This window comes from Poeciliopsis prolifica, unplaced genomic scaffold, assembly GCF_027474105.1.
Source record: "Poeciliopsis prolifica strain line A6 unplaced genomic scaffold, Auburn_PproV2 SCAFFOLD006, whole genome shotgun sequence".
In the NCBI taxonomy this organism is placed as follows: Eukaryota; Metazoa; Chordata; class Actinopteri; order Cyprinodontiformes; family Poeciliidae; genus Poeciliopsis; species Poeciliopsis prolifica.
In genome coordinates, this window is record NW_026562381.1 from 18,317,215 (window position 1) to 18,334,931 (window position 17,717).

General features: G+C 41.1%; 1 protein-coding gene across 1 annotated transcript in view; it reads left to right on the top strand.

Moving 5' to 3' along the window:
- Positions 1 to 17,717, top strand: part of LOC129360397 (slit homolog 3 protein-like) — a 189,794-nt gene that overhangs the window by 11,262 nt on the left and 160,815 nt on the right. Inside the window, 4 exon segments of the mRNA XM_055030585.1 lie at positions 5,206 to 5,277; positions 10,061 to 10,074; positions 10,077 to 10,131; positions 14,602 to 14,673. Of these exon segments, the coding sequence (XP_054886560.1) occupies positions 5,206 to 5,277; positions 10,061 to 10,074; positions 10,077 to 10,131; positions 14,602 to 14,673 (213 nt within the window).

A 17,717-nucleotide genomic window follows, 5' to 3' on the forward strand; every position in this document is an offset into this window, starting at 1 on the left:
ATTCGGGGTTAACCAGACTTCACCTGTTCAAAACAAGATGCAGGCCAAGAAAATAATGCAAAAAGAATAAAGCAAATAAAGTTCTTTCTTTAGAGATGTTAATAAATGTTTCCAGAGGTCATGAAAGGTCAGCCCCCCCTTGAATTTAGTTTGATTTTGATAACGGGGTGGGGCTGGTTGACCTTTCATGACCTCTGCGGACATTTACTAAAGTCTCTAAAAGTTGCTGCACAACTTTTGGCCCCATTTTCTTGGATTTGATGACGGAGCGAAATGCATTCAGCTGAATGGACAGATCAAAATCTGATGGTTGAATATCAGATCAAAATCTGTAAATATGCCTTTTTTTCAGCTCCACTAACATTTAATGAAATTTTATTGACTCTAAGCTCCTAAATGCCCATCCTCCAAAGCGACGCTTCCGTCTGTTTCTTTGGTCTTTCAGCATCAGATAAAGAACCAGTTTTCCATCTTTGTTATGAATATTACGTACAATTTAGAACCAGATCTGTTCTACGACAACTGGTTGCTTTGTCTCCGTCTTGGAGCGTCGGCGCTCACTTCCTGTCGTTAAAGTTTCCGTCCAGGTTCCCGTCAGGCTGATGGGTCCGAGCATCTGAAGCGGGGATTTCCAGTTGAACCGGGACGGAGCCGCGCTTTGGAGCTCAGAGGGAAAAGGAAGAAGGCAATTAGGATTCCTGGCGCAGATGGGAGGCTCAAAGCCAAATTGGGCTTACCTATCGACCTGCGCGCGGCTCCACAAGAGCCCGGTGGAAAATAACAAGAGATTAGCAGTGGAAGTGGATGCATTTGGAAATCAGGCGTTGGACGGAGAACTACAAAGGATGGTGAGAAGATAAAAGCAGGTCAGACGGAGATACGGACGCAGAGAGCGATTGAGGGAGGAGGAGAGGAAACGGCTGCTGCCGCTGGAGCAGAAGGATGACAAAGGTTAGAAAAACAGAAACAAGTCAAACCTGGAGGGTTCAAACACCTGGATCAGCTGGGCTGCGTTAAACTCTCTGGACGCGTCATTTCTCCTCTCCCAGAGGTCGGCCGGCGACCTGACCCTTCAGTCTGCTGGAGGCAAAGCATTCAGGTTGAAGCATCAACATGATGCCACCGTTAATCAAGCTAGTTTGTCAGCAGCTGACCAATAAATACTTCAGGACAAACTGTCAGCAGTCACAGTTTGTCCTGAAGTATACGCCCCCTACTGGACAAACTGAACCTCCTGGTTCATCACTGCTGAACCGGAACCGGACCTTCAGGGCAAACGGACTGGAGTCTGGTTACAGTCAGTAGTTTGGCAGCATTTTGGGTTTGTAGAAGGAGCGGCAAATAGTGACAGAGTGACAGATCATGAATGAATGAATGGATGAATGGATATATTGATTCCAGAGGGAAATTCGCTGGTCAGCAGCGATAAGCAGAAAACAGAAAGAGTGTGGTTTGTTGAGTTTTGCTCAAAATGCAGAATAAAATCTCTGAAGTTTAAAATCTCTTCGTGTCTCGTCTAGTTTTATGAGTTTCATACATCGTTACACCACAACCCCTCAGATGACTTTGTTCAGAGCAGTGAACTGTGAAAATGAACTGAGTCATTCTGAATCTGTATGAATTGAACCGGTTTTTCTTCATAGACTTTGCATAAAACTCTGAACTGTTCATTCCTGCCTGCAGATCAAATTTTCTTTCACATAACTTTATAATTACTAAATCAGCAACAGGTTGGATCAGATAAAACAGTTTGTAAACATATAAACAAAGATTTCTGAGGTAAATCAGTTTTCTCAGCTGTCATCCTGACCATGTCATTCCTTCTGCGCTGCACGGCGTCCGTTTGTTTGGCTGCAGACGCGTCTCTGGAGAAGGAGGCGTTCCCACTGCGAGCGACGGAGAGATGGAGAGATTAGATGTGGAGAGGGAAGGAAAACAGCCAGCGGTTACAAAAAGGAAAGATGGAGATAAAAGACAAGAGGAAGGCGTAAAAAATAGTTTGGTCAACTGTGAAGCTGCGAGCGATAAGAGATGAACTAAAAAGAGAGAGATTATAGAGGAAGTGGACAGAGGGATGAACCAGACGCGACAGGAAGAGGACAGAAAGACGGAGTTCATCATGGATGAAAACAGGCAGCAGCTGCTGGAGCCACCGTATTTTAGTGTTAAAAGTTGACAGGAAATTAGAAAAAATTATAAATATTTTACTTTGGAAGAAATGATTAATCTGGAGTCTGAAAAAAGAAAAACTCAAATATACAAAGTAAATGTCAAATGTTGACCCCTCTGTTAAATCCTACATATTTTAAAACCATCTGTGCTGGTCACATTTAAAAGTAAGATAAATTAAGATAAATGTTGCCTGAAATGGGCAACGGTGAGTCAGCATACCTTTATTCTTTACTAAATACTCTTAGGATACAAAACTGAAGATTTTATGTTGGTACATTTCTATTGTTTTTCTAATTGCCATTTTTGTTCAGCATAAATTTGCCGGCTGAGATTGGTTGCTATTTGATCAAGTATTACTCTTGATTACTGTTCCCCTCCTGGCCTGTGGGGGCGCTGCACCAAGAACCACTGAAGGAAACGACACTAAAACCTTTGAAGACACTGAGAGCAACTTCCTGCTTCCCCAGATGAAACAAAATGGAGGCGTCACAGTTTAGTGATGGAGGATTTCTCTTCAGTCTTTGGCTGAAGACCAGGAGCCATTTCTGCTGCTAGCGCTAGGCTAGCATGTTAGCTTTGGTTGCATTTACCCAGAATGCCCTGCACTGTAGTCCACTTCCTGGTTTTGGAGCGCTCTGTGGTCCGCTTGGCGTTCACATTCAAACCAAACCAGACTGAGGTTTGGAGGACCAGAGGTCAGAGGTCATGTAGCATTCACACCTCACCAACTGGACGGTTGGACGGGAGGGAGTCGGGTCGGGACACGGTGGTGCACGGCAGTGTTGTGTGACCGCGTTGATTGTCATGAATTCTTCCCCTTTTTCTCTGACGCTCTGTAATATAGTAAAGTGCCACTAACTGCCTCCATCAAACTGAAGTTTCTGACCTTCACCGATCTGATTGAGTTTCTCCTGTTGTGCAAATCCTCAGAGACCTGCATCTGGGCCTGGTTCTGGTTCTGACCTGAATCAAAGCAATAATTAAAAGTGTAGTCTTGATATTTTTGGCTGTGAGAAGACGTGAAAGCTGCGCTGCTGTCACGTTCAGCAGCAGTAAACATGAGGCTGGTTGATCGGAAAGCTTTTTATTATTCGGCTGTTTAAACCAGAACCAGATGCCCATCTGGCTGCGAACCGATTCACGTCTGATCATTGAGTTTCTCACAGAAACAGCGTCATGTGTGTTTGGAAATCAGGGTGATGAAAGCGGCGCGAGCGAAGCGTGACGCTGCTGATTTATCGCCACGTTGAGAGGAAAACACGCCAGGAATTTCGAGACAGGAGTCGGACCGCTGGTTGGCTTAGCATGGGAATCAGGAGGCACCCGGGCCATTCCGGGACCTCCTGCTGGGCCGGGAGCCGGTCCGGTTCTGGTCAGGCCGGGCCGGATTGGGCCAGGCTGGGTCCCAGTCTCAGCTTGGCTTGTGTTAGAGCTCACATTTTGAAACCTAATATGGCCCTCAATCAGATTCCTAAATGTTATGAAAAGCATGTTGTGTGTGTGTGTGTGTATCTGTGAACCTGGTTTTTATGTCTTTGTGGAGACCCATTGTTTGGTTTTATTGATGGGTTGCGGGGACCACTGCTTCTTGTGGGGACAAATACTGGTCCATGAGGGGAAATGCTGTTTTTTGGTGAGGGTTTAGGTTTAGGCTGTAGAAAATGAATGGAAGTCAATAGAAGCCTCCTCAAGACACGAAAACACGACTGTGTGTGTGTTCTGGTTTCCTCTCAATAAACATCAGACTCTTTTACAGAGAGCCAGTGTGTACACACACACTCACAGGGTGTCGGTTCATGTTGCGGTGTGTCCGTTGCGCCAATGGCGTCCAGGAAAACGTGACAAGCTTTTAATCTGTTGATGGAAGGAGAAGATGACTGTTTCCCTCGTTCACGTCTCCGGGTTTTTGGAAGTTTTGCCCAAAATGTTGTTGCCATCAGAGCAGTTGGAGTGTTTGTGTGCTTTGGCGTCACTCTGTTTGTGTTAGCATGTTAGCGTGCTTCTGTGCATGTGTGTGGGCTGGAACTTTGTGCCGGCCGTTCTCACGCTCATTCCGCTACTGCATTTAGAGAGATGCAGAAAAACACCGGAACATAACCAGAACATAACCAGGCTGATCAGAACCGGACAGGAACCAGAACAGAATCAGCCCGGGGTTTTATGGACATGCTGAAAAATTAATGCCATAAACGTCACTAATGTTCAAATACTCAAGTGTTTATGGGGCCCGATGGTGAAGTTAGAAAGTCAGTTGGTTATTTAGTCATAAGAGAGAAAAATGAGGTACATTCAATTATAAATATCATTAATCTAGCCATGAATGTCACAGTTTCAAACTAAATATGTAGTTAAGTCAGAGCTAGCTCACTAAATATTTAGTTTAAAGCAAAATTTAGTTTAATAACTAAAAAATGTGCTTTTGTGCAGCAAGTTTTTTCTGCCACTATCATTTTAGAAGCATTTGTAGATGTTGCACTTTGTATTGCCTTGTTGCTTAAAATCTGCTGTGTAAATAAAATTACCTTTACCTTCACCAAGAGGTCATGAAAGGTCAATCAGTCCCCACATCCTTCTTCAAATCTTGTTAAAGTTTGATTTGAAGATTTTTTGTGCTGCACAAATTTTGTTTGTGCTGCTATGGGTTTGAAGATATTTATGAAAATTTAAAGGCAAAAAGGTCGACCAACTCTCCCACATTACCCAAATCTAACGTTACATTATGTTTGTGCAGCAATCACATTTTTGATTTCATCCTGCTCTATCAGTCTACACCGATAAAAACTTACCTTTGTCTCAATGATAAAGGGAAGTTTAAGGTTTAAAATTTCACTGTTTTAAACAGACACTGAATTTTCCACCTTTACTTCCTGCATACTTGCACTATACTAAACTGTTTCTTCACATTTAGGTTTCAGTTAAACACATTTCAGAGAAAATGAGAAACATGGATTAAGTTTTAAAACTTAATCCATGTTAAGCAAACACCTGCTTTGCTTCATGTGAGATATATAACCTTCCTGTTTCTCTCTGCAGGGATTTAAACAGAAACAACATCACCAGAATTACGAAAGTGGACTTTTCTGGACTGAAGAACCTCAGGATTCTGTAAGTTTGGTTCTTTTTCTCAGTAACTAAAAATAGAACATTTTTAGTAACTATTTTTCCTGGGAAATGTGATGGCAGATCTGATGTTTTCCACAAAAAAACCTTTGTGATGGATCTATTAAAGAACAATTAAAGAACTTCAAAGGTGCTTAAAGTTCAGTTTGATCTCTAAAAGCTAAATAATCTGGGCAACAATCTAATAATGGGAATAGATTCTTTGAGTGGCTTTGAAGCCAAAGGGAAACGTTGACCTGCAGGAAACAATTATCCCTATTTTATTTTTCAGTCTAAAAGCTTCTCCATTTGGAAGCCATCTTTCATCTTCCTGCTTTAAATCAAACCATTCTTCAGGCAGAAATACGTTTAATAACATTCACATTATATCTTTTGCTGCCAGTTTAATATCCTGAAGCTTCCAGAAATTCAGCTCTGAATAAATCTCCCATAAAAAAAAACATATCCATTCTGCACATTTTCTCTTATTAATTTGTTCTCTTGGGATTTTAAGAAACACAAATTTTACCTGATCCCCTCCATGGTGAAACACAGTGGTGGTAGTATCACGAGCTGGTTTTCCATCCAACCTGCCTGAGTGCAACGAACCCAGAAGATCTGCAACCAGACAACAGGCTGGATTTAAATGCACACCACAGCATTCAGATTTGATTAGGAAAAAACAAAGAAATCATAAAACAAATTCTTTCACAAAAGCTGCTGCATTTCCCTTACAAATGGATGCAAAACTTTTACAACTTTTACATGATTAAAACAGCAGAATGTTGCAATTGTTCTGTTTCCATTAAATAAGAAATTAAATTAAATCTAATGAATAAACATGTTCATTCAAGGTAATCATGTAGGTAATGGCTGTAAACGAGATATTTATAATCATCTGAAGTAAAAAAAATTTCATTACAGTTTTTTCTAAGTACACAAATGTAGATACGACTGAGAAACCAGTTGAAAACCTGAGTTTTTCTAATGTTGTGTTTCCATTAAAGCCACTTTATGTAACTTTTATAAAAATATTTTTTATGCATATTTAAGCTATCTCTATGTTATGATAATGTGATGTGAAGCAGATAATCTCGTTCTCCTCACTAAGCTGCTGAAATCTGAAGAAATGCACCAAAAACAACCAATTAGAGCCAGGAGGCGGGTCTTAGCGCTTTCAATCATCCTCATGTACTCACTGCTAAATGTGCTAACAACTTACCATTACAGGCAAATCGTTTCTCTACCTGCATCAGTGTTTATAACTGGTTTGAGCATGATTGACAGCGCTAAGACCCACCGCCTGCCTCTGATTGGTAGCTTCTGCTTAGCACAGACAGAGCTTTATTTTATTTTTCTTATAATATAATGAAATGTGTAAAAAAAATACTTTTTTAAATAAAAGTTAATTCTGCAGCTTTAGATTTATTTTGTAATTCCAATTTTTGGATTTTATCCTCAGTGGAATCTGGTTTCACTCGGGTTCAGGAGGTGTGAATATTCTGCTTCATGTTTTTATGCCTTCTTGCAACCTGTACTTCCATGCCTCCATGCTGCAGTAATTAAGGCACTGCTATATTTACCTAACGGGCCTCTGCGAGCCTAAAAACCCCAAAAGATCCACGTCTTAACAAGGCTTCCAGGTCCGGAGATGATGCACGTGTCCTGCAAAACTTTTACAAGCTGAGCTAACCTAGCGTAGCAGCAAATAGCATCAGGATGATTTACAACTTTTACACATCTGTTGGCAGTGAAAGGTCACAGGAACAAAGAGTTTAATATCCAGATTTACAGCAGCTTAAGAAAGTATTCACACTCAATGAACTTTTCCATATTTTGTCACATTATAACAACAAATATAGAATACTAAATAAATTAATGTGAAAGATAAAGTGGTTTCCATGGTGATGTAAAAGATACAGGACCGTGATCTGTGAACTAATGCTCTGCTTGAAAATGTCTGTATTCATCGGTTTCCTGTTTTAACTGAGGCACAGTGAAATAACGTGGCTGCTGATTGGTTCTTCATTTTATTTCCTGATCATTGAAACATTTGAACTCAGCAGAACGAGACGCTTATCTGCTGCCCTAATTCACTTCACAGGCTCTCACTGTTTCAGCGCAAACGCCTAAAATGTGTGTGTGTGTGAGTTTGTAATACTTTGTGGGGACCCGTTCCTGACTCATACTACATTATGGGGACCCACCGCTGCTTGTGGGACCGAAACCTGGTCCCCACAAGGGGAAAGGTTGTTTTTGGATCAGGGGTCAGATTTAGGACTTAGGTGTGAATTGAGTTGGTTAGGGTTGGGGTTAGGTGTAGGCTGTTAAGTCAATGGAAAGTCCCCGCAAAGATAGCCATGCAAACATGCATGTGTGTGTGTGTGTGTGTGTTTGCAAACATGCATGTGTGTGTGTGTGTGTGTGTGTGTGTGGTGTGTGTGTGTGCGTGTGTGTGTGTGTGTGTGTGTGCATGCGTGTGTGTGTGTGTGCATGCGTGTGTGTGTGTGTAAGGGCTTTAATAACTATAATCACTGCTGGCTGCATGCGTTCAGTTTTAACCAGAGCGGCAGATAAAAATACACAGAGGAGAGAGACAAGTTCCTCCAAAACGACTATTTCACTTCATTTGATTTTTTTATGTAAAACACAATAAACAGTGTGTGATTTTATTGTGTTGGTGTGGAGAGAGAGGGGCAATCGAGGGGAGTGTGTGGGTGTGTGTTTGTGAGAGGCTAGCGGTGTGTTTCTTGTGGTCAGAAATGAACTGCTGCAACGTTCGCCTCCAATCTGGGAGGAGTTATCCTGGGAAAAACGAGGAACCAAAAATATTCACACCAAGTGAAGATTCAGAGCTAACGATCATTCAGCCAAACAAAAACCGTTCAACAGATAAAAACGAAATCAAGGAGCTTCATCCACCTGTTCTTATTCATATCGTCATCACATAATAACGATTATTCTGGCTGTTAGAAAATAGAAATGACTCAGAAAATAAAATCCAAGGGAAATTAAATTCTTTTATTTGATGTCTGTAAACTTCTGGTTTCAACAGTAATTATTCTAATTATTCAAACACCAAGTCTAATTCAATTTGCATTAATAACCATTAATATTGAGCTTAGACAGGTACAACAGGCAAAAGGGTGCAGGTAGGATAATAAAGTTCAAGCTAGTGGCTTGTTCGTCTTTTCAGCTATGTTAAAGAGGAAACAATCTAACTCAATCAATTTATTGTGTAATAAATTGATTTATTGATCATTGAGACACGAACAAAAAACTGAGCACCAAACTCTGCCAGGAATCGTGTGACAGTGAAACCCAGAGATAAAGACTCGGACTTGGGTTTCATGACAAAACTTTGATCTTTAACCTGAGATGAAATTAGGTACGTTTGTTTTGTTATCCTGGACATCGGTGGGTGGTTTTTAACGTGCCAGCATTAAATCTGAATAAAAATATTTGTGTTGTGAAGTCAGCAACTTTACAAAATAAAAGCATTCTTACTTAATCAGTCACGACTCAGACTGAGAGGAAAACTTCATCTAGTTTTCTATGCTGTGAATAAATGAATTATTTTAGCTTAAAGACGGTGACAGATAAAATGAAATTGATTTGGTGTTTCTGCTCCTCCTCTCATTAATATAAATTAAAAAGAATTTTTCTTGTTTGTTGCTTTCTGGGAATCTCCAGCCCCGTCACGTAGTTGCTGCATTAAAAGGATCCAGCAGTTTCCCATCTGGCTGCAGCTGCTGCTAACGCTACGGTTAGCATAGCATCTCTAGCAGTCTCAAAATCCCAAATTTCTTCCAGACTTGATTCAAAAATCCCAAACAATTTAATAAAAACCGGTGTTTGATCGTGAAAAGCTGGACGGTTGATGTAGTTTCACACACAACGCTGCGCTTTGGTTTCTCTTTTAAAACCAGAACCAGTGGCACATCGGGAATTTAAAAAAAAGTGACCTCCAACAAATCTAACAACTTTAAACAAGAAAAAATGAAGTGTCTGTTAATAAATCCAGCTACTTTTTTCCGTCATTAGAGACTTTCTAGCGTTATGCCTGAGCGTTGAGTTGTACGCCCACACAGTTACCAATAGGAAAACTCAACTGCAGTAGCCACTGTTGAACCACAGAGGGCAGAAGTGAGACAATTTCAGCCCAAATATTGCAGAATTGAACAAATTTACACAAAAATACCCCAACTTGCAACAACATAACGATGGAACCATTAAAGACCAACTTAAACATTTAAAGTGCGAAATCAAGTTAATTTACCCCCGACGGATTGACAGAACTTCTGACCCATTTCAGTTCCTCTGTTTCCTCGTTTTTATCTCCTAAAACATTTCAATTCTGCTCTTTCCTCGTTTTTAGTTCTTATAGGACAGAAATCCTCCACCCTGCCGTCTGCTGAGACGTTCTTTCTGCTCGGTCGGCTCCATCTGGAAAACCTTAGCGGCGCGTCCCACACAGAGCCGGGACAGGAACGCTGGAGATGTTGGTCTGCAGGAACCACATGAAAGCCCTGAGACAAATGGGGGAAATTTGCTCTAAAGAATTGGATGTTAATTATTTGTTTTGGCTGACTAGATTAAAACATTTGTTATGCACAGAGTGTTGGTGGCAGATCTGTTCGCTCCGCTGACTCTCTGTTTACTCAGCCGGTGAAGTGTCTCTGCTGCAGCCAGACGGGACATTTCTCTGCTGAGTGCAATGTGAAAACTAACGGTTCCTTCTCCGGGGGTATGAATACTAATGGTGTCTGTGCCGTTTTGTCTGCTGCAGCCACCTGGAGGACAACCGATCAGCGTCTTGGAGAGAGGAGCCTTCCAGGACCTCAGGCTGCTGGAGAGGCTGTAAGTTTTCACGCCCTGAACTCTTTCTTTTGTTGCTGGGATTTTACTGACACCCTGAAATAAAGAGGACCTGGCAGGACTGTTCTGGAACGGAAAAACCCAGAAGACGCAGCGCCACCATTACTGACTCACAATGAGATGAATAGAAATGCATTCCACACTTTTTATATGTTAAAACATTTTGATAATCAACAATCTGTTTTGTTTCATGCTGCCATCACGATGTTGTTTGAGTTAATGTCACATAAAGGTCGGATTAAAACAGAGAAACGTTTTTTGATGCATTCTCACCAAATGCATTTTGCGCATCAGCTGCGCCTCAGCAATCTAGCGTGGCGCAATTTGAAGAGTGTGGAGTGTTGTGAGTACTTGATGCATCCAGCATGTCTGAGAAATATGCCGGCAACGGAAAACAGCGGCGTCTGGCGCGCCCGCGCAGCGCCTCCACTCAGACTCTGAAAGTAAACCAGAAACACGTTTAGTGTAGAGCAACATGTCAGGCATCTGCATTCAAAGTGCACAGGCTTCAACCTCCAAGCATCAGACGCGTTTTTGATGCTCGTAACAAGTTTGGTGTGAACGCAGCATTTGTAACGATTAGGACTGGGGAAAAAATCATTCCAAATTTAAACTCAACATTTCAACGGTTTTTTTCTCAGAATTTTGTTTCTCAATTTCCAAAGTTTTTTTTTTTTCAGAATTCTATTGATCTCAGAAGATTACATTATTTTATTTTTTTCCCAGTGGCTCTCATCCTTCACTGTAGTTACGTGACACAACAGGAAAAAAGTTTAGGTGATTTGAAAAGTTCTGCAGGGCTCCGTATTCGGTTTCCTGCTCAGCGATTTGCTCTTGGATTTGTTGACATAGCAGATTCAGAGTCACACACACACACAAACACACACACACACAAACACACACACACACACACACACAAACACACACACACACAAACACACACACACCACAAACACACACACACACCACACACACACAGACACACACACACACACACACACACACAGACACACACACACACAGACACACACACACACACACACACACACAGACACACACAGACACACCTGCTGGATGAGGCTGAATCCACGTTTATCACTGTAAAAACTAAACAGTCACATATTTCAGATAGCTTAGTCTGTAGATGTTTTGGTTTTATTTGTAAATGGAGATCAGCTGCTGATCTGAAGATGAGGAGAAATATTTTATACTTTTGGGTCAAAACTACAACAATCAAAGTTTTTTCTGGTTTTAATGTTTAATTGCGCTCAGCTAAGTCTGAATTTAAGAACTGTAAAAAGATGGAGGTTGATATAAACCTCATAAAGATGCTGAAAAGATGGTTTAACTTGAAAGTCAGCAAGAATATTATTTTATTTTTAGGGTTCACCAAGTTGATTTAACAGCAATAGACACATTATTTGTTTTTTAGTGTTGATCGCTCTTTAGTTTTGAGTTGAGTTATAACTTTCTACTGTAATTTAAACCAAATAATTATCTCATAAAAACTGTTTCATCAGCTAAACAACATTTCTGCATTATTTTCATTCACATTGTCAAGTTCAAATAATTACTGGATTTAAGTTCAGCAAGATATAGGAGCTGCTTTTACATCAATAATTCCTTAGTGTTGATTTGACAGATGTACCAGTTCCTCCAGAAGATTAGTTTACTTACAATGAGACATTTTTCATGATAAAAGTGAAATAATATGAACTTTTTTCACAGAGAACTTGCTAAGCCTGGCGGTCAGTTCGCCAGCGGCTGCCATGTTTTTGAGAGTTAAACATATTTAAATGTCAGAGGAAATTTCAAAATATGACTTAGCAGTTATGTGTTATTGGCAATATATTATTAACAAAACCTAAACACCAACTTTAAAAAGGCAAACATAAAAAATACTCTTGAAAGAAATTTGTAAGCCTGGTGGGGAGCAAGTAAAGTCTGGTGGCTGCCAGGCTTATGATATACACTGGAGGAAATCCTGAATCTGCTAGAACTTTTTCATCAACATTACGAAACTGTTTACTTAAAACTTGCTCCTACATCATCCTGAAAGTTACCTGTAAGTTAGATTTGTCATATTTTAAATGTTGTAAGGTATTTGCAGTAGAAACTGGACAGAAATGTTTGTTAATATTTTGTTTTTTAAATTCATGCGGAGTAACTTCTCCCACCAGGTTATCCAGTCAGAAACAGTGAATAAGTCTTTGTTGTTGTCTCTGTTTGGATCGCAGTGAAAGTCCAGGATGATTTTTCTCTCTGTCTCGGAGGTCAGAGGTCTGTGTCTGTGCCTTCTCCGACACTAACTCAACGCCACGACCCTGTGACCTCGTGACCGCCCTGCGTCTCTTTTTCCCATCCACGCCTCATTTCTAAGCCGGGCTGATAATGCGCTCACTCCCTTTGCTCGCATTGTCCTCGTTTATCTTCTGCTCACATGGGAACCTGGAGAAGACGCATCTAACATCTGACATGTTTTATGCTGCAAGAGCCGCAGCTCTCGGATAAAACACTTAAAAAAACTTAATTTGTGGCTAAATTTACTGATTAGAAACTCTTCAGTTCTTCTCTCTGCTGTTTCTCCTGAATCACTTTAACTGTGAGGAAACTGCCAAAAAATGTTTTAAATTTAAACTTTTCGCTCTGGGATAGATTTTATAAATGTGATTTTTGTTTTTCTGTTTTTAGTAAATTCACTAAACATTTGAAACATTTCTCCAGATTGTAGTAGTGAAGTATTTGTGAAACGTTTTGAGGAATACCATTTGGAAAAAGGCTGAAACTTACACTCTATATATACAGTTTCATTTGATACATGATAAATAGTTTCTGTCACTTCAACATAATATCTAGATTAATTACACCCAGATTGGTTTACAAGCCTTTGTTTCTGTTAAACATAATGATTTCCTCATTCCAGCTGAAGAAATATGACATTTAATATCAGATCAATAAAAACTAAACAGATTGTTGCCTTTCTATGCATTTTCCATGATTCTCATCTCCCTTTATTTCTCTATCTGGGATTTCTGTCATTGAGCTAAATTTCAACCAAATTAATCGGTGAACAGGCGGAGAAGTTGTGATTTTCTGCTGTTTTAGCGTTTAAAACTACAGAGTTTGCCTGTGGTTTTAAAAACTAGCGCTCAGTCTGCGTCTGCCACGCCTCCAAATATTTACCAATTAAAGTTGGAACAAGTTGAATGCTAAAAATATTTTACTGCTGGGAAAGACATTGTTTGGCTTATCACGTCTGTTATCACAGTCGAGGATGGTTGTTGACAGCACCTGCTTTTTCCGGTTAGCTTTGTAGCGCAGCTTCTTCTTCAGTAGAGCTAGCTAGGTTAAATGTTAGCGACTGGGTAAAATTCAATCCAATGTTCTCTCAACTCCTGGATGGAGTAAAGTATAGAATACACCCAATGGAAACATTTTTAATTCAAGGATGTGAGTTTAAATCCAGTGCTTCGAAACCAGACAAAACTTTGTCAATGTTCTGCTAATGTCGAAATACACATTTTTGTAGTTGCTGTTTCTAATAAATAAGAAAATAAATTAAAGTCATATTAATAAGTTTATTCAAGCAATAAGTTATTAAAACATAAGTTGCACCCATCATCCTCCTACCATTTCCTGGCATCTTCTTTGTTGTTTCTGCCAGTAGTAACTTTCTGTTGTGGGTCACATGACTCATGTGACTCCATAAAACTTCTCTATTGCTGCTTTGCTAACTGCACTAATTTTTGAAAACCACCTCAAAAAGCTTTTTATTTAAAAAGATGTTTTTCTTAAATTAAGCTAATTAATTTCAAGGATTGCAGTTTTTGGGGTTTTAAGCTGACCGTGCTGACCAGGCAGGATTTCCCAAAAGCTGAGTGTTCATGGTGCATTCAGGTGCATGAGGTAATAACAACTCCTCAGCAATTCAGCTGTTGTTTGTCCTCCATCTTTACTGTCTTACTTTTCTCTGTTTTACCAAATCAGAGTGAACCAAAACAAACCAAACATGAATTATTAGTATTCTTATTTTACTTCATACATAGATTTTTAAAAATAAATTTCTCATCTCAGGCAGCTGATGTAATCTTGTGGTTGTTCTTATTTTTCCCTGAGTTGTATTGGTGTATTTTGGAGCCGTGTGTGTTAAACCTTTCTGCATTTTATCAGTGAAATGCGTAACATAAACTCACATCGCTCACATTCTTATCCTGTCAGGCATTAATAACGTCAGGAAGTTTTTCATCCACTCAACTTTCTTTGGTTTTCATCCAGCTTTTCCCAAAACAAACCAACAGAATGTTTATTCTCAGTCTTATCTGAGGAGGAAGGTGACGATGAGGAGTTTTAAAGCGCTGATTACCTGCAGGTGGCGCTGTGATCTGATTGGTGTGTCCAGGTGTGGTCCACCTGAATCTGGTCCTAACCTCCATGTTGTTTCTGTCCCTCTAGACGCCTGAACAGAAACAAGCTGCAGTTCCTCCCAGAGCTGCTCTTCCAGTCCAACCCCAAATTGGGCCGAGTGTGAGTCCTCTTTATGGTTCCCCCTCTTTATGGTTCCCCTCTTTATGGTTCCCCCTCTTTATCGTTCCCCCTCTTTATGGTTCCCCTCTTTATGGTTCCCCTCTTTATGGTTCCCCTCTTTATGGTTCCCCCTCTTTATGGTTCCCTCTTTATGGTTCCCCTGTTTATGGTTCCCCTCTTTATGGTTCCCCTCTTTATGGTTCCCCCTCTTTATGGTTCACCTCTTTATGGTTCCCCTGTTTATGGTTACCCTCTTTATGGTTCCCCTCTTTATGGTTCCCCCTCTTTATGGTTCACCTCTTTATGGTTCCCCCTCTTTATGTTTCTCCCTCTTTATGTTCCCCCTCCTTATGGTTCCCCTCTTTATGGTTCCCCTGTTTATGGTTTGTGTGAACAAACATGGCCGCCGCGCCGCGCTCCTCTGGCCTGAATGATTCTGTCTGGGAATCTGGAATTTTTCCAGAGAGGTCAAAGTGATGCAGCAAAGCCTCCCACTTCTTCTTCTTCTTCTTCTCTTTTGTTTCTCTCTCTCCATCTCTTTCTTCCATCCACCTGGTTTCTCCTCTGTCAGCTCAGGCTGAAGAACCTATTTACTGGTTTTACTGGTTTCGCAATCTGGATCTCTGTGGTTGTTTTTGTAGTTATTCCTCTGTGTGTGTGTGTGTGTGTGTGTGTGTGTGTGTGTGTGTGTGTGTGTGTGTGTCAACGAGGCTCGATGCTGCTGACAGTTTTAAGAATTATTCGCAGGTATTTATTTATTTGTTTTGTTCATTTTTTAGTATTTTGTTTTTTTAATTGACTAACTGATACATTTATTTTTATTATGCTTTTGATTTTGTATCCGTTAATTAAGTTTTCTTTTTTATGTAGTTTTTTTTAAGTTTACTTATTTGTTTTTTATAGTTATTTTTTTCATCAAAATTGATTTTGTTTATTTATTCAGTGATTATTTTTATTCAGATAGAGAAATAGGAACTCATAATTCTGAAGAGTAAATATTTTCAACTTTTCAACAGTAACCGGTTTCTGATTTTAGAGATTATGTCATCGATGACATCACACTTTCACTTACAAACATGCTGGTTTCTTAATAAAATCAACCTAAAGTAAAACTTCTCTGACCTTTTTTCACTCATTATGTTTGAATTAATTAAATATAATTTTGCAGCTATAAAGTAGGTTTACTGTTAGTATTTACTGGAATAAATTAGAATAATTTATGCTGCCGGTGTGTTTAGGTTGGTTTATTAATCTCTGAGATTATGAGCTTAATCTGTGGGATGGGTGAAGATGTCTCTGAAGCCTCCAGCTGGTTGAACCCAGTGAACCTGGACCGCCGGTGTCTCTGCAGCGCCCCCTGCGTGCGGCGCGGTGCTCTGCAGAAACAATGCTGCTGCGTTGTTCTTCCATAAAACCTGAAACTGCTCTCTGTCGTTCGGATTTTCCTCCTTTTTAGCTCGGATCTCCACGGACGGTTCAGGAGAACGGAAAGCGATGAATGCGATCCAAACTTAACATCATAAATCTCATGTTCTTTACATCCCGACGTTCCCATCAGCAGAATTTAAATTACACTCTGGACTTTCTTCTCCATCACTTTCACTGATTTTCTCTCCTAAAACTTGACAGTTTTTCCTCTTTTGCTCAGGAAGAGGTGATAATAGGTGTAAAACAGAACTTTGTGTGAAGCTGAAGGACGTGAAACAGGGATGGGGCTGCTGCTGGCTTTCTGCTTTGGATTTGCAGCCTTCCTCCCTGTCAGCCTCGGTTAGATATTAAATGATGGTAGTGTGATAGGAATTACCTCTTAACCCTCCTATTACAGCCGTGTGGTCTGAGGTTTGGAGAGGAAAGGAGCTGGAGCGCCGACCAGGGAAAGAAAAGCAGGAGGAGGGGCCGCCATGTTTCTGGCTGCCTTACCCCTTTATGAACTTTCATTTTTCTGCTTGGACAAAGCAACACATGAAGCATGAAGACATGAAAACTTCCCACTTTAATGGAAAACATGACTTCAGGATGGAACCTGGAGTTCTTCCAGGTTCTAGCTAAAGAACCCAGAACCAGGAACCACTGCAGTGTGTGGTTGCTTCCCCTCAGAGAGCGCCGTCTCTTTAAGAGTCCTCAAGCCTGAGTTACACCAGCACTTTTAAGAGGTTCCTTTAATCCAACTCCAGTCCGATTCCCTAGCGAGTCCTTTCCGGTTGGTCAGGTGTGAATGCTAATTGACCTCTGACCTCTGGTCCTCCAAACCTCAGTCTGGGTTTGGTTGAAGTGAACTTGAGTTCGGTTTGACCGCTCCAAAACCAGGAAGTGGACTAAAGTGCAGGGCATTCTGGGTAAATACACCAAAGCTAACATGTTAGCCTAGCGCTAGCAGCAGAAATGGCTCCTGGTCTTCAGCAAAAGACTAAAGAGAAATCCTCCATCACTAAACTCTGACGCCTCCATCTTGTTTCATCTGGTGAAACAGGAAGTTGCTCTCAGTGTCTTCAGAGGTTTTAGTGTCGTTTCCTGCAGTGGTTGTTGGTGCAGCGCCCCCACAGGCCAGGAGGGGAACAGGCTGGTTGGACGTGGAGCAGATGATGGAGTTCTGGTTCCAGTAGAACCGGGTCGATTGGACCATCAGGAAGGGAAACATCCTTAGACTCTCAGTGAACTTGAACTTTGACTAGGACGTTTCCACTGAGCGCTGCATGAGGCCTGGTGTAAACACAGAGCGTTGTTTGGATATTAACCTTGAATTGGTGCTTCTGGGAGCTTGAGAGACGCTGTCCTCACCACCTGTCTCCAGTCCAACAACGACCTGGACCGGACCTGGACCCGGACCGGACCTGGACCCAGACCCGGACCAGACCTGGACCGGAACCGGACCGGACCTGGACCAATCCCGTCCCGCTGCGTCTCCTCTGTAGCTGCATGTTGGTGCAGGCGGAGCTGCGCTGGGCTGCTGCCAGCTCCTCTCATGGAGCAACTTGGTTCTCCTCGGGTTACGTGTGATTGGTCGGTGAGGGGCCCAGAGGGACGGGAAGCCTGGGGCCGGATCA